The 17,753-nt window shown below is 36.0% G+C and overlaps 1 protein-coding gene across 1 annotated transcript in view; it reads left to right on the plus strand.

Annotated features, from left to right (window-relative positions):
- The window catches only part of PIGK (phosphatidylinositol glycan anchor biosynthesis class K), a 111,432-nt gene extending 94,947 nt beyond the window's left edge, over window positions 1-16,485 (plus strand). Inside the window, exon 11 of the mRNA XM_008690703.2 lies at window positions 16,138-16,485. Within this exon, the coding sequence (XP_008688925.1) occupies window positions 16,138-16,254 (117 nt within the window). The 3' untranslated portion in view covers window positions 16,255-16,485. The remainder of the gene's footprint in view (window positions 1-16,137) is intronic.
- The last annotated feature ends 1,268 nt before the right edge of the window (window positions 16,486-17,753 follow it).

Below are 17,753 nucleotides of genomic sequence, written 5' to 3' on the forward strand. Positions count from 1 at the left end.
GTAGGTTAGTTTGTATAGGCTGATTTTGGTATTGACTGCCAGTATCCCGTGATAAGAATGTTGTCTTTCTGGAACAGAGAAAGCACCTTTTCATGGGAAATGTTTTGATGGGCTCTTAGGTAGAAATGTGGACATCAGAGCACTTCCTGCATCTGCTGTTTCTCAAGTGCCTTCAGTTCAAAATAATCAGTATGCCAAAGTGGCTCATTTGGGGGTGGTATGTTCTGAACCCATTAACAACCATTCTCTAGAGCATGGGTTGGCAAACCATGGCCCACAGATAAAATCTAGCCTGCCACATGTTTTTGTAAATAAAGTTTTATTAGAACATTCCTAAATCCATTTGCTTACTATTGTCTACAGTTAATTTTGTACTATGAGGCAGAGTTGAGTACTTGCGACAGATTATATGGCTGGAAAAGCCTAAAATATTTACTCTCTGGCCCTTTGCAGAGAAAGGAAGAAAGAGCCCTGCTCTGAAACCTTTTCTTCATCTGTAAAACAGGGTAATATTATTATCTATCTTAAAGGCTGTGCTTTTAAAACTCTTAAAATAATGCATGGCATATGATAAACATTTAAAAAGTGTTAGGATTTATTACCTGCAATTTCTACTTGACTCTCTTGGGTTCATCCCTAGGCATTCTTGGTGGTACAGGTCCCTTTTGTTTTTTACTCTGACTGAAAATCCCTTTCCTCGTTCTAGACTGAGGCTGTCCTCCTTTCCATATCCATTAGGAATATGGAAATCTGTGTAGACTTTATAGAAATACATGTCTTTTTTACTTTCTGGCTTAAAACTAGAGAAGATGGCAGTTTGTATCTTTCAGAGCACACACTGTCAAATTTATTGCCATAAAGTTATTTTTGTATCATCTGTCTTTTGAATGTCTGCATAATCTATAATCATGTCCCCTCTTTGATTCTTCTTTTTTTCTTTTAATCAGTTTTGCCAGAAGTTTTATCAATATTATTGAACTTTCAAAGAAGCACTTTTTGGTTATTGATATTTTTCTGTATTTTTTTGTTTCACTTTTATTGAACTCTACTTTTTTTTTTTTTTCTGCTTACCATGGGTTTCATTTGCTCTTCTTTTTCTAGTTTCTTTGGGTAGAATCTTAGATTACTGAGTTTAGAATTTTCTTCTTTTTTAATACAAACATTTAAAGCTATACATATCTCTGTAAGTGTATTTTATGTGCCTCCCACACATTTTGAAATGTATTTTCATTTTCACTCAGTTCAAAATAATCTCTAATTTCCCTTGTGATTTCTTTTTGGGTTATTTAGAAATGTATTTAATTTCCAGGTATTTGGGGGATTTTCCGAATATCTTTTCTGTTAATGATTTCTAGTTTAATTCCACCATGTAGAATACTTTGTATGATTTTAGTCCTTTAAAATTTATTGAGACTTCTGTTATAGATCAGAATTTGGTGTGTCATGGTGAATGTTCCATGTGTACTTTTACATGGATTTTGTATTCTGTTGTTATTGGGTGGAGTGAAATAATATCAGCTTTATCAGACTGGTTGGTAACATTCAAGTTTTCTATATTCATACTGATTTTTTAAACTTATTAATTCTGGGGCACCTCAGTGGCTCAGTCGGTTCAGCGTCCAACTCTTGATTTAGGCTCAGGTCATGATCTCAGGGTTGTGAGATAGAACCCCATGTTAGGCTCCACAGTGGGTGTGGAGCCTGCTTAGGAATCTCTCTGTCCCTCTGCCAATAAATAGGTAGATAGATACATAGATACATACATACATAAATACAAATTTGTTAATTCTGAGATTGTGCTGATATGTATAATTACAATTTTTCCTTTTCTGTCAGTTTTTGCTTTGTGTATTTGAAGTTCTGTTGAAGTACATACACATTTAGAATTCATGTGTCTTTTTGATGAATCAATCAATTTATCAGTATGAGAAGGTCCTTTTTATCCCTATAATATCCCTTGTTCTAAAGTCTGCTCTGTTCTAGCATTAATATAGCCTGTCCAGCTTTCTTTTCCATGGTATGTCTTTTTCCATTTGTTTACTTTTAGTCTATCTGCGTCTTAAATTTAAAGTAAGTTTCTTATGGGCAGAACATCAGTGAGTTTTATATTTTTAGTCAACCTGCAATCTTTTCCTTTTAATTGGAGTTTTAAGATCCTTCCACTTAATGTAATTATCAGTATTTAAATTGCATATAAATCTGATTGGATTTAAGTCTACCATATTGCTATTTGTTTTCTGTTTGCTCCATCTGTTTTTACTTCCTTTCCCCTGCTTTTTTTGCCTTCTTTTGGATTGAGTATTTTGTATGATCCCATTTTATTTCCACTTTTGGTTTGTTAGTGAATCTACTTTGTTGCCATTGTTGTTCTAAAATGTATGATATTACATCTTTATTACAGTTTCTTTAAATAATACACTACTTTATGTATAACATAAGAACTTTATAATGATATATTCTTAATCCCTCCATTCTATCCTTTGTCTACTGTTGTCGTATGTTTTGATTCTACATGTTATGATCCCTATAATACATTATCATTATTGCTTTAGTCAATTACCTTTTTAAAAAACTGAAAATGAAGAAGAATATTTTTATATTTATCCACCTCTTTGCCAGTTCTATCTATCCTCACTCACTTGTGTTAGAGTGCATTTCTGTCTGATATAATTTTCCTTCTGCCTGAAGAACTACTCTTAACATTCCTCCTAGTCTAAAGCTATGATAGGTATACCTTATATAGTACAGGTATTTGGTATATACTACCTTATAGTATAGGTCTGTTGAATTCTCAAAGCTTTTGTTTTACTGAAAAATGCTTTATTTCACCTTCATCCTTGAAAGAGTTTATTCACTTGGTACATTTTCCCTAGAATTCTAGGTTAACAGCTCTTTTCTTTTAGTGCTTTAAGATGTCTTTCCACTGTCTTCTGGCCTCCTTCACTCATTCTTTGTTCCTCTGTACCTTTTTCTTAAAGGACCAGGTAGTAAATAGGTTAGGCTTGTAGGTCATCTGGACTTTGTGCCCACTACTCAACTTTGGTGTAATATAAAAGCAGCAATAGATGATATGAAAGTGAATGAGTGTGGTTGTATTCCAGTAAAACTTGATTTATAAAAATCACATGACTGGCCCATGTGCTGTGGTTTTCTGAACCCTGCTCTCTAAGAACAAATCTCTTTTTATCTGACTGCTTTTAAGATGTTCTCTTTATCGTTGTTTTTTGGCATTTTGATTATGATGGTCCTTTGTGTGGTCCATGTTTATTATGCTTGGTGTTGAGCTTTGTGGGTTTGGTGGTTTATAGTTTTTTTGAAATTTGGAAACCTTTCAGTCATTATTTGTTTTGGATATTTTTCTCCCTCCCCACTTGGGACTCCAGTTGCACAGATGTGATCCTGTCTGATATGGTGCCACAGCCCACGCTCTGTTTATTCTTTTTCCTGCTCTTTTTCTTTCTGTGCTTCATTTTGAATAATTTCTATTGCTATCTTAATAGTTCTCTGATAATTCTTCCATAGTGTCTAATCTGTTAATTCCATTCAGTATATTTTTTCATTTCATATATTGTATTTTTCATCTCTGGAAATCCTATATAGGCCTTATTGATGTATTCTTTTTCTCCCTTCATATGTTCATGTTTTCTTTATATCCAGTTTATAATAGCTATCTTAAAAGCCCTGTCTACTAAATCTGTCATCTCATTTATGAGTCTTTTTCAGTTGATTGATTTTTCTCCTAACTATGGGTCATATTTTTCTCCTTTCCATGCCTTTTTTTTTTTTAATTGGATGCTAGATATTTTAAGTTTTGTTGTTGGATTTTGGATTTTTGTTTTATTCATGTAGCAGTATTACATTTTGTTCTAGATTGAATTTGATCCCTTTAAGGATTGTTTTTAAGTTGTTTGAGGCAGATTGAGAGCAGATCCTTCTTAGGAAGGTGGGATGGGGAGATAGCCCCACTATTTCTGATTTATTCTGCTTTAGACCCAATAGGAACTGTGACTTGGTGCTCTGCATATTTTGAATTTTAGGAAAGTGTTTGGCCTGTTGCTTTTAGTGTTTTGTGCTGTTTTCCCTCTGCCAGCTTCTTGTTTTGCATGCAGAGATGAGTACTGTGCAGAAGACTCCAGAAGTCCCTTTGCAAATCTCTGGAGCTCTTTCTGTATGCTGCTCCCTTCTCTCCAGTAGTCAGCCCTGCAAATTCTAGCCACCCAAACCTCCCTGAATTCTAATCTGTTTCTCCTCAACTCAGCAAGACTGCCAGGTTCTGTGTGGGTCCCCCTCCTTGTGCTGCAGCTTCGAAGCTTTCTTCACGCAATAAGCTTGGGCACTCAAGAGACTCATCTTATTTGTTTCCATCCTTCCAGCGGTCAGAAAACTGCTGCAAATTGTCCAATATCTGAAAACCATTGTTTCTTACCTTCTGTATGATTTTCTAGTTGTTCAGAATGGGCCGATAGTTCTGTAGCATTTAACCCTCTGTCGGCAGAAGCAGGACTCTGATTACTTCTTAACAGACACAAATAACTATTGATAAATGTACTTTTATTATTTATTTGTGGGAACAGTGACTTCTTTCTTAAGAACTAAAAACAGATTAATTTATTTCAAACTTCAAATTGTTTTCACATTTTTTAAATGATGTTTTTAATTTCTCACTAGGGATTCGTAGAATAGATTATATTGTTATTTGAGTAATGCAATTCTTAATTTTTTCTGTAAGTCATAAAACCGAGTATAAACTAGTAAATTAGTACTTAATATTTGAATATTTGTATTTCTTATTTTCAAGAAGAAAATAACTGGTAACTAAGGCAAATTGATTGCTCTATTGTATTCAAAGCTTATGAGACCTTGATAAGGTTCAGAAACTGATATCACTAACAGATCACAGTGTGGTAGAATCACACCCACAAACTGACTATAGTGTAAGACAGGAGCCAATTGCCATTGGTGCCTAGAGAAAAAGAAATTAATTCTTACTGGGGTATGAGAACAGGCTTCAGCTGAAGGTGACATTTGAGCAGGCTCTTAGAGAATGAATAGGTATGGAAGAATAGGAGGAATTAGACTAGACTTAGACTTTCATTCTCTTCACTTCTATTTTTTAAACATATAAAGTTAATATCTTAATCAGTTATTCACCCAAGGAACAGTTACCAGGAGTAATGAATAGTTTCATTTCAAGTCTTGGTTGTTAATTAGTTTTCTGTTGCTGGGTAACAAACAAATTCAGTGATTTAAAAGCATTTATTATCTCAGTTTCCATACTTTATGAGTCTGGGCAGAGCTTAACTTAGTCCTGTGCTCACAGTCTAACAATTCTTTGATTCAGGAGTCAACCAGGATGGCAGTGTCATCTGAGGCTCTGGGTCCTCTTCCAAGTTTACCGGTTATTGGCAGAATTCCGTTTCCGTGGTTGTAGGGCTGACTGAGGCCCTCGGCTCCCAGAGGCTGCTTGCTTTCCCTGCCTGTCCGGCACGCCACAACATGGCTGTTTGATTCTTCCTGAGCAGCAGGAGAGCATCTGGGCGGCTTCTAATATATTGATCTCTTTGACTTCTGTCCCTGTTATATAGACTCTCTTTTAAAGGGCTCACCTTATTAGATCAGCCCCTCCCCCCCAGGATAATCTCATTTTTGATTAACTGACCATCAACTGATTCAGGGACCCTAATTATATTTTCAGAATCCCTTCATCTTTGCTACACAATGTAACCGAATCATAGGAGAGATAGCCCATCAAATTAAAAGTTCCACCCACACTCAAGGGGAAGAGATTAGACAGGGAATGTACACCAGGGAGAAGGAGTCTGAGGGCTGACTTGGAATTCTGCTGACCACAGTTTGATTTATACCATTAATATAATTTGAAGAGTACAAATTATATTTTATAGAGAAGATATAGAGAGACTGGAAATACTAATAAACCACCACAGATCAAACAGTTGAAAACAAACAGCTGTTTTTTAAAGTTATTAGAATCGTAGCTTCAGTATATTGGGTTTTTTTTTTCTTTACTTAAAATGAACTAACTGATGTGATCATTATATTTTAAGAAAAGAATCTCATCGAAACTTTGGAAATTTTCCCTTTGCTTCCCGTAAACACGTAAATTTTGAAAATCCTCAGTTTCTTCTTTGTGCATAATTTTAGTGCTTAGATCTATGCTCCGTTAACTATTTTGCAGTTTTATGGTAATGTTCTCCTAGCAACGTGAAAGGGGAGGCTGTATATTGTGCACAATTGGCAGTGCAGTGTTGCTTAGCTACCTATCTTTTTAATTTGAAATATTAGTCATTTAAATAATAGGTAGCCCTTAAGCTCTTAAGTGTTTGCTCATGACACATTGCAGTGTTTTATGTGTGCTTTTCACCTTTGTATTATAGCTGTTATTGTGAAAGGTTAAAAAAAATAGGAGTGTATTTAATAGCAGTCAGTAGAGTACTTTAACTACATAAAATCAGTCATTTTATGAGAAGTTCTAATATGGACACAAATGAAATTATAAGCTATACTTTAATATGAACTTACCTCAAATGCAGCTGTACTACCAAATGCGATAATTATACCAATCTGTCGTTTGATTGCAAGGAAAATCATTGTAGAATGTCTGAAATATTACCTATAGTTTTAAAAATAGCAATCTTGTTATACTCCAGGAGTATCATTAAATACATACTGAAAAAGCGCTTTATTATATTATGTTGCTGTCATGCTATTCATGTTACTTTTTCTTAAAGTTAGGACATCAAGTAGTAAACAGGGTTATTGTAATGCATCTCCTAATTTGGAAAAGATGAGTATATGAAGATTCTTCTAAGTGGATTCTTTCAATAGAAGTTTTTCCTATAGAGTCCCTTCCTCCTGCACACATACAAAATAATTAAAGAAATACGTATCCATTGTAGAAAACATATTTTCAAAAGTATGTATAAGTTTAGAGAAGAAATTAAAACAACCTAGTTCTGTTTCTTCCAGAGAAACACTATTAAGACCTTAGTATATTCCTTTTCTTTGAATATTGTTATAGATCATATTTTATACTTAATTTGAGTCTTGCTTTTACTTTCTTATTATTACAGTATAAGCGTCTTTCCAAATCATTAAAATTGTTTGAAAACATTTTTGTTTACTATTTATGTAGATGTACCATATTTCCTGTATTATTTATAGGGATTGTTTTCTGTTTTCTATTATGTAAATAACACTGAGAAGAAAATCTTTGTGCAAAACCTTTGTCAGCATTTCTGAGTTTCTTAATATAGATCCTAGCTCAGAGTGTAACAGTTCCTATGAATGAAAAGATGCAAACATTTTAAAGACCTCTAAACATGTTAATAGAGTATTTTTCTGAAAAGTTGACCATCCTCATTAACATTTACTAGTTTAATTTTTAAAAGATGAAGAAATAGTTAATGTATTATTTTAATTTGTTTTTATGATCAAGAAGATTGAATTTTTTCAATGTTAGCCATTTGTAATTATTTTGTGAAAATTTTATTCCATTAATTGATAAATCTTTGTGTCTTACTGATTTGGGGGAGATCTTCATGTACTAAACTTATCCCCCTTTCTGTCATATTTTTCCATTTATTCGCCTTTTGATCTGTACACTTTGCAAAATACAGAGTTTTCAAAGAGTTCGTTTAAAAATTTCTTCACATTTTTTAAAATTTTCATTTATTGCTTTTAGATTTATAAATCCCTTTACTGTGCAAATTCTCCTACATTTTCTCTCTTTTTGCTCCATTGACTTGTGGGTGGGCACTGATTCAAGCTAGTGGAAGCTTCTTGTCTCAAATCCCAGCTCACAACTGGGCATTTACAGAACGAATCTTTCTAGCCTTTGAAGCTAGCTAAGCCCAAAGGGCATCCATTCTTTTGTTTCCCAGTTGCTATGGTCCTGGGGGATCAGCAGCGAACTAACAAGGTAAATCTCCACTGTTGTGGATCTTCCATCACCTTCCCTCTGTCTTTCAACAAGGTCTGGCGTTTCTCATCACCCGACTTTGCTCTGCTCTCCACCAACCCAAATATGACACGCTGTTGTTCAAGGGTCCGCTCTCCTGGGAAGTACTTTCTGAGTCAGCCCGCAGGCCCTTAGACTCCTGTGTTCTGCTCCCCACAGTGAGTTTCCTCTGCCACTGCTCTCCACTGGTACTTTTTTTTTTTTTTAAGATTTTATTTATTTGTCAGAGAATGAGAGAGAGAGAGAGAGCACAAGCAGGGGGAGTGGCAGGCAGAGGGAGACACAGGCCCCCCGCTGAGCGAGGAGCCCACCCACGGACTCGATCTCAGGACTCTGGGATCATGACCTGAGTCGAAGGCAGACACTTAACCGACTGAGCCACCTAGGCATCCCTCTTCCCTATTTTTAACATAGCTACCATTAAGATGTGTCCCTAAGTGTCACTTCACAAAGAAAATTTTTAAAAAAATATTTCTATATCTAATATTTTTACAGCTAATTCTAAGCCATGTAAAGTTAGTTTGGCTTATAATGTTGGGCTAGAAACAAAACTTTTTTCCGGAGCACCAGTAAGAATATTTTCTTGCCCGCTGATCTGTGATAGTTCTTTTATCACGTACTAAATTCTTGGCTACTGGGCTTGATTGCCTGCTTTCTATTCTGTTGCATTGATCTTTCTATTTTGCATGAGAACAACATTATAGATTAGCTTTATCATATCCTCTTTTATATTCAGGACTGTTTACTCGATTTTATAGGGTAATTTGGATTGTTTACCTTACATCTCATGTTATGGCTATTTCTGTTATTTTATGTTTTTTGTTGCTGTTGTGAATGGAATTTTTTTTTCCTGTTCTGTTTTTTGACTCATTTTTGGTAACATATTGAAAGGTTTTTTTTATATTTATCTCAAATCTGAGCTCTTTATTCTTCATAATTATGAATTGATTTTTGTAGAGTTTGTTGATATCTAATAATATTTGGAAACGAAAATTTACTTCTCCTTACTAGAAGTTATATCTAGATTGGCTGGAAATTCCAGAGCAATATTAAGTAATAATGTTAACAGTGGATATTCTCGTCACAGGAAAACTAAAATCAAAGTGAAGGAAAGACTGTGGTCAATTTTATATTTAACAAATTATAATAAAAAAAAAGTATCTTTAATTATCCTAGATTTGATTACTTGCTTTGCAAATTTACCATGAGTAAAGTGCATCAAAATCCTGGGAGATGTTCATTTCCCCAGCAGGAGGCAACATCTGGGTAACACTAATTACTAACTTCAAAAGGAAAGGAACTAGACTTCCAGTCTAGATTGCAGTTGGGAAGAGGAAGGCTAGAGGAAGGTAGGTGAATTAGTCTCTGGGTTCCCCTACTTCATTTCCTGGAGAGCAATTCCTGGCATGGTGGCAAGTGAAGTCAGTCTCTTTCTAGAAAGACCGTGAGAGTGCTGGAAGAGCATCAATATAGTTCCTTTACTGGTGAGGTTGTGCAAAGAACATTCATGAAATTTAACTCTAGAAGACGTATAGCAGGTGTTTTTCCTGGATGGCTTCATTGGAGTCTGGCTCTAGATAACTGTTCAGGTGTGACAGATGCTGGTTGAAGTCCTTTGTGAAAGTTAGACGAGTTAATGGGGCTGGATTTCTTATTCGAGGAGGGTCAGAGGAGATTATCTTGTCAGACCTCCCCCACCTCAGCAGAGTTCATGGTGGACAAGAGGTTGATTTGTTGCCCTTTATGCTGTTCTTATTTATACCATTACTGCAGAAATTTGAAGCCCCAAGTATGTAGATGGAAACTTATTTTCTTATGATACTAAAAGATTGGGGTGTTTCCTTCCACATTAATTGCATCAGTAGTTGTATTCCATAGCTTTTGATGCATAATAAAGCATTCTAAAACTTAGTGACTTGCAGTATCAACCATTTTCTTACCTCCTAATTCTGCAGGTTGACAGTTTAGGCCAAGTTTAGCTGGGCAGTTCTGTGCTCGGCTGAGTTCCCTCATGAGTCTGTGGTCAGTCCTGGCTTGCTTAGGCGGATCTGCTTCTGGGAGTTGGCTGGTTCTTGTCTGGGGGACCTGAGTTCTTCTCCACGTGATGTCTTTTCCTCCAGAAGCCTTGCCTAGATTTTTTCTCATGGTGGTAGCAGAGGTCTGAGAGAGCACAAGTAAGCAAAGCCTCTTGAGGCTAGCCTTGGAATTAGGACATTGTTGTTTGTGTTGCATTTTGTCAACCAAAAGATGTCACAAGGCCAGCTGATTCAAGGAGCAAGGATATAAATTCCACTTACCGGTGAGAGTTGCTATAATGGCACAGATCGCAAAGGGCATGAACACAAGGGAAGTATAGAGAATTGGGCCATTTTTTTGCCACCAATCTGCCACAGTTAGGTAAATGAAGGACTCAAAGATGTGCTTAGGACACTATTTTCCTCGTCAATGTGGATTTTAATTTTGCTCCGTTTTTATCTCAGCCTGTTTCCTTGTATCTTGTACAATTTTTCTCTTTGTACCATTCTTTTATTTTTGATTTCTTGTGCATCTTTATTCAAGTCAATGTCAAATAAAATTTTTCTAAAATTACCTTTTGGTTCCTTATTACCTCTTATTCTGAGATATGTTCTCTGCAACTTCACGATATTTCTTTCTTGTGTGTGGGAGTATTTTTACTCATAGACCTCACCGTGTTTTTTCTTTTTTCTTAGAATGCCGTTGGTACGTGCCAATGGAGTATGTGGATGCTTCTCCCTATCTACTTCAGTTTGAATGCCTTCTCAGACCTGCATCTGAGGAATAATTTGTTAAATGTTTCTTGTGATTGGTAGGCAGTTGTCAAATGTAGTTTTGCTAAACTAAACCAGGATCCTCTGTTACCACGCTACCTGTGCCTGGTTTGAGGGCACTTTAAAAGGAGGAAGTATATGGAAAAACCTATTTCTTAACATATGCTACTAAAAGGATTTTTCCTGTATTTTCCCTTCTCTTCAGAGCTTTTCATGTGGATGCTGAATCTTCTTAGATGCAGTGAACCATTGTCAGTGCCCCTCTACTTTCTGACTTGTTCTTTACTGGTAATTGTATTCAGATAATAGAGAGGTTTGCCACTGAGGGGATAGGAACGAGTTACACTACTTCAGCTCTTCATAAAGCCACCTTCTACTTTGTAAACACTATTTCTCTTGAACAGCAGGCAGAAAAAAGGAGAGAGCTAAAGTCCCTTTCTCAGTTGACAGAATTACTGTGTTTCACAGAGCAAAGCAATCCTTCGCATTGTGTGTACTAATCAGAAAACTGGGCCACGATTAATTTGTTTGTAGACCTGGTTTCCAGGACTTTCAGATAGTGAAATTATCTGAGGTTTCTCATCAGAGGTTAAATTCATTTTAGTAGGATGTGCTCTTATCTTTCTGTGTCTTTATATGTATTTTCCTGAGAAGATGGGAAGAAGTAGAAGATGATTCTACTTAGATGCCCTGTTAAGCTAAGAGTCCAAGTTGTATTTATTTAATATTTCATTTGCCATTTTTTGTTAATCAAAAATATGTAGTGAATATACAATAAAAAATATAGCAACCACAAATAGCCATTTTGAAAGCTGAGATTTGCTGCTTTTGTTAGCCTGTACAGTGTTACACTGTAAATAAATACAAAATTCCATGATAATTTTGGAGTGAGTACATATATTTCTTAGTCCTCCATTATTACATTCTAAGCTCTGGCACTTTGCTCTTCTCTCTGGTCCTCTCCTGGGCATTAGTGGTCTAAATATGGGACATATTTTGTTGCAGGACCAGAAAGCAATGCCTCCAGAATTCTCTGAGCCAGTCTTTGGAATAATAGATCAACATAGCCGCCAGGACCAATCCTGGGAGAAATGATGATAGTGCCTACCAAAGAAGCTGTAGTTGCCTTCCTGGCAACTGTTTCTGGCTAAGTTTGAGATCTAATGGTGTAACTATGACCTCAGGGAATCCATCTCATTGGAAAGTAACTAGAGTTTCTACAGCTGCAGAGCTAAGATTCCTGTTAACTACCTGATTATTATTTCAGTAATCTCTAACAAATCATAGAACTTAAATGATGTTCACCTTTTTTTTTTTTTAAAGCATGAGTCGGTTTAAATACTATCTGAAAGTTACAACTCTTGAAAGTTCACATCGCGTGAACTCTTTTAGCACTGAAAGTCATTAAATTGGTTTATGGAATAATCATCTGTATTATATATTATAGCCTGTTCTTCTATAGGTAAGAGTTTAATGCCAGATTGTGATAATATTTAATTTTTTTCAAGCATTAACGTGTGTGTATGTGTGTGTTTTCAAATGCCATCTAAATCAGAGACTCCTAGTTATTGGGAAAAATGTGAATCTTGTCTCCCCAGGTAGGTCAATACTCTTAAACCGAATTTCCAGGGACATTTGCAAACTATTGTATAAATATGTGCTTCAACTAATAACTAATAATGACAATCTTTTCCCCATCTATCTATGGAAAAATAATTTTTGGTTTAGCTTTTTCAACCCTTTGGCATGGATTACAAATTGTTTCAGTAACAGAAAATAAACATGACAAAAACCAAGCAGTAATAAATCATGTTTAGTTTACTCACTTGTTTTTCATTCACATGCTTGTGATATCTACCTTCCCAGTCTTTAATATAACTATGCTTTATATTAATCTAGATTTTCTACTGGAAGCAAATTAAGATTTTTCATAGTGTTTCACAAAAGCTCTTCCATCTGAAATTCCACTGGACTTACCATCTTGTAAGATACTGGAGGAAAAGAATCTCTGTCATCCTCATCATTTCACATATGATCAGAGCCATTGCAGAGTTTTGAATAGAATGTAAAATGAGGAAGAATTGGATTATAGTATTTTTGGTGTTTGGGGAGTTTTCTGGAAGGAATGGGAGGAGGCGAGAGTAGATTTAGAGTTAGTGTGGCAGGTAACCACTGTAAACAGTATTGTCAATTGTGTTTATATTATGTGGTTGATTAAAACTCCAGCATGATACGAAATAGTAAGGTGGGTTTCTCCCCTAATAGTTTGATAAGTTAAATTTGAATTGAAATTCATACAAGTTAAAATAATAAAAATAAGATTGTTTTAAACATTGTTCCTCATAACTAACAAACACAAAAGAAAGTTATCTAAAATGTACTTTGAGTTTCAAATCATTAGTTTTCTAGGTAGGAACAGGTAGTTACAGACTACATTTTCAGAAAATACATCATTGCTATAATTGTGCATTCATTCATTCCCAGGAGGTCTGTGTTGCTATGCCCATTTTATAGGTTTAGAAATTCAGAGTGGAGAAGTGGCTTGACAGGTAGCATGGGCTTTAAGCGTTAAAACTAAACTTTGAGCCCAAAGCAGTTAATTCTAAATCCCATGCCCTTTGAACCACACCACACTGAGCCTTCGTTTTTAAATTACTTATTTAATTTTTTAAATTACAAAAGTAATGTGTGCTTCAAACAAACAATACCTATGTGCATACATGTGAGGCTTTTTTATACAAATATGTATACATATTATACAAATATATATTTGTATTTTAGGAAAGTGTGTCTAGCAGCAATATGATTGATAGATGGAAAAGAGAGGGCATCTTGGAGGAAGAGAAGCTAGTCAGGACGCTATTTCAGTGATCCTGATAAGAAATGATAAGAGCTAAAACTAAGGTAGTGGCAGTGGCAATAGAAAACTTAGAAAGGACAGATATGATGTTGAGAAAATCTGTAAGAATTAGGAACTCATGTAAATGGGAAGATCTGAGAGTTGGGGTAGCTAAGAATGACTTCCAGCTTTATCACTTTGACAACATGGTGATGCCCCTGATATGGATGGAGTGATGGAAAACAGGGAAGAGAGAACAGAATTGGGTGGAGGACTCAGGAATGAATTTGCTCTTGGCTATTGTAAAGTTTGTGATCCTTTAGAATATCCAAGTAGAGATGTCTGTTAATTGCATGTAAACCTAGAGTTTAGCGTAGAGTTCCATGTTAGTGATAGAAATTTTGGAATCATGAGCTTGCTGACAGAGGTCAAAACCAGGGTACAGGTGTCACTCAGAGAGATTATATAAAGGGAGAGAATAAATGGCTGAGGGCAGAGCTCTAGACAACACTAGGATTTAAGGAGCAAAGAAGACTGAAAAGGAATGGTTAGAGAAGTAGAGGAAAAACCTGGGGAGAGTATCACTGAAGCTAAGAGAGGAGAATTTCAGAAGAGAAGGAAGACGTTACAGAAAGATCACCTAATTGAAAACCAGGCATTTCCATAGATAACTTCTCCATTTATAAAATTAAAAGAAAAATAGAGTTTACTTGTATCAAAATATTCTTTTGAATTCTTTTAGTGGGTTTATAATGTTGTATACATTAGGCAACTATCAGATATTTTAAAGCATAGATAATATAAGTAACTGTAAAATGTGGCAGGATTACTAGCATGGCCCTTACTGACGAATTCCGGTTGATTTGACTTGATTTGTTTTATATTGAAGCTTGCCGCCTGCCAACCTGCCTGCCTTCTTTCCTTCCCTCTCTCCCTCCCTTCCACCCGGCCTGCCTCCTTTCCTCTTATAATGTGATGAGTTTAGGATTGAGTAAAGAACATGGGGTGTCCTGGTTATATATGGGAAACCAAACTTTAAGATGCAGATACCTCTAAGAGATTTATGAACCTTCATTGGCTTGTTTAGGTGGCTAGGTGACTAACGACTTTCTCTTCATGCAATTCTGCTCTAAAATATGATTCTAGGGGCGCCTAGGTGGTGCGGTCGGTTAAGCAATTGACTCTTGGGTTCAGCTCGGGTCATATCGGGTTGTGGGATCGAACCCTGTCTTGGGCTCCACACTCAGCGCCATGGAGTCTGCTTGGGTTTCTCTCTCTCCCTCTACCCTGCACCCCCCCCACACCGTACGTGCTCTCTCTCTCTGTCTCTCAAATAAATAAATCTTTAAAAAAATACATGATTCTCATATCATAACTATCCTTACAATCTTGGCCAGTAGTTTAGGAAGTAAACCTCATAAAAAGATCACAGTTACAGACCTCCAATTTCAGGGACATAACATAGCTGTTGCAATGACAGCTAAATGAAGAAGACTGGTCTGCCTTTCCTTCTTGACAAAGAAATATACAAGACACTTGGCTGGGTGTTGAGGGGTCGGAATGGACAAGAGGATATAAAATGGACTCAGCCAGACTTTGCCCCCTTCAAGTTTGCAGGGAGATAACCAATAAAGATAATTATGTTACTAGATAGAAGTAAGAGTAGAAGGAGCTACACATTCAAAGAAAAGAATATATCAGGTGGGAAAACCTGAGGGAGTTGCCATTTCAGTTGGTGAGTTTCAAATAGGCAGAATGGAGTAAGGAGCATGCTGTCTCAAAGGCTTAACATGAACAAAGGTATGGGCCCCCAAACAAGTATTTGTTAAATATCAGAACAAATGGAATCGGGTAGCCTTTGTTTTTCCACTGACTTAATCAGTATAATATATGTATGTCTCCTGTGTGCCAGGCACTGTGGCAGGTGGATGCTGGGAATACAAGCAAAATGATCCTCATAGAGCTATAGTCTAGTGGGAGAGACAGACAAAACCAACAGGGGCGCCTGGGTGGCACAGCGGTTAAGCGTCTGCCTTCGGCTCAGGGCGTGATCCCGGCGTTATGGGATCGAGCCCCACATCGGGCTCCTCTGCTATGAGCCTGCTTCTTCCTCTCCCACTCCCCCTGCCTGTGTTCCCCCTCTCTGGCTGTCTCTATCTCTGTTGAATAAATAAATAAAATCTTTAAAAAAATAAATAAATAAATAAAAAAAACCCAACAAACTAATGAATACATAAATTCAAAGTGAGAAGGACTAGTAGGCTACTGAAGCGCCTGGGTGAAGAGAGATTGTTTGGCTGGGTAGTCAGGGAAGCCTCTTTGAAGGAACAAAATGGCATCTGAAACTAACCTTTGTAAGAACCATGTTGAAATATTTACCCAGTTAGAAGCTTTTGTTGTTGTTGCTGTCCTAATACATTTAATTTGGCTAAATTACTTCCCTTTCAAACACAGCCTGTGAAATTTCTATGTTCCATCAGTATTTGTTTGATCCATTATTGTTAAGTTTACCTGTCCTTTTTGTTTTGCAGAAACCGAAGCTGAAAGATTGGCATCCTCCTGGGGGTTTTATTCTGGGATTGTGGGCACTCATTATAATGGTTTTCTTCAAAACTTATGGAATCAAGCATATGAAGTTCATTTTCTAGACGTGATGTGTGAAGAAGATGGCATGGAAGACTGCAACCTTGGATAAAATTTTATGTCATGATTTTTAAAAAATATATTGTTCGTGTGTGAATTGGGCAAAAAGTATATGGAAACTAAATTTGAATGAACTGTTGATTTTGTAACTTAAAGAAAAATAACTGTTAAGTGCTAAGTGGCACTAATTGTACTTGGTTTTTGTTGTGCATGTTATTAAAAAGATGGGACAGAGATCAGAGGATATTTAATGGCTGTTTTTGAAAATAAAAATTTCCCCTTAATATTACCCCCTTTTCATTCGGAAAGCAAAAAAAAAAAAAAAAAGTGAAGACATTAAATTCTCGCTAGCAGAGGTAATTTCTGTCAACACTTGTGTGTGTGTTTTCCTGGTCTTTTTTCCATGTACATTTTTCCCCCAAATAGAGTACATATAGAATATTTCATTCTGTAACTTTACTTTTCATTTTACAGTATATTAACCCTTTCCCTCTTCTTGGACAAGTTTCAAAACACGCTGTGAATGGTTGCACAGTGTCCGTTTTGTGAACGTACAGTAGGTTATTTAACACTCTTCTGTTGTTGGACCTACTTACCTTGATTTCACAATCTTCCTTTGGTTCATTCTTCAGTGTGTTAGTATTTTACTGTCAGCCATTCATGGAATTCTGCAGCTTTAATTATAAGTAAATATAAAAAAATCAGTTCCTTAACTTACAGTACTGATAGTCGTTGGGACCTTATTTACTGTCAGTTTATCTGGGAAATGTACAACCTTTGAGAATTTCATATTATTGACTGCTCCAGAGAAATAAACCCCATCATTTTTCATTTCTAGGCATTCTGTGATCCTCAAGAATTGATTACTTCCTCTTCATTTCCATATTGAAAGAGACATTGTTTCATTCTGTTTAAGGTAAACCTTGTCCGCTGGCTTGATCTATACCTTTCCTGAGATAATCCCATAGAGTGGATAACTGTCCGGGAAGTTCACGCGTAGGGCCCGGCCTTCATGTTTGACTGATGCGTCGCTTAAGGCAGAAAAGCTCTCTCTGGTCTCTGAGATATTGTAAGAGTTCACATCTTCATCACTGATTTTATTTGTTTATTTTATTTTTATTTTTATTTTTTATTTTTTTAAGCTAATCAGCCATCTTCCTATCTTTCTCATCACTGAAAATGGTATTGAGATTGTGTTTTGCCATTAGCCCCAGATACTGGTTTTTTTTTGCATATAAGGGGGAAAAAAACCATGAAAGTGGAGTATTCATGTCCCACAGGATACCTTTTTGTATTTTATCTGTTTTTTCCAAGAATTTATGTGTTAATCTATATTCATTACAAAGACCTGATTTATAATTATAGGTAACATTAAGAAGACAACTCTTCCTCTACAATAAAACCTCCTAAAATTAATATTCCTTATGATTTGTTTTCCTTTTAACACTTAAAATATTACCCTTTAATTACATACAAAATGGTCATACTTTTTACAGGCAAAGGA

The sequence above is a fragment of the Ursus maritimus genome, unplaced genomic scaffold, assembly GCF_017311325.1.
Source record: "Ursus maritimus isolate PB19 unplaced genomic scaffold, ASM1731132v1 scaffold_12, whole genome shotgun sequence".
NCBI lineage: Eukaryota > Metazoa > Chordata > Mammalia > Carnivora > Ursidae > Ursus > Ursus maritimus.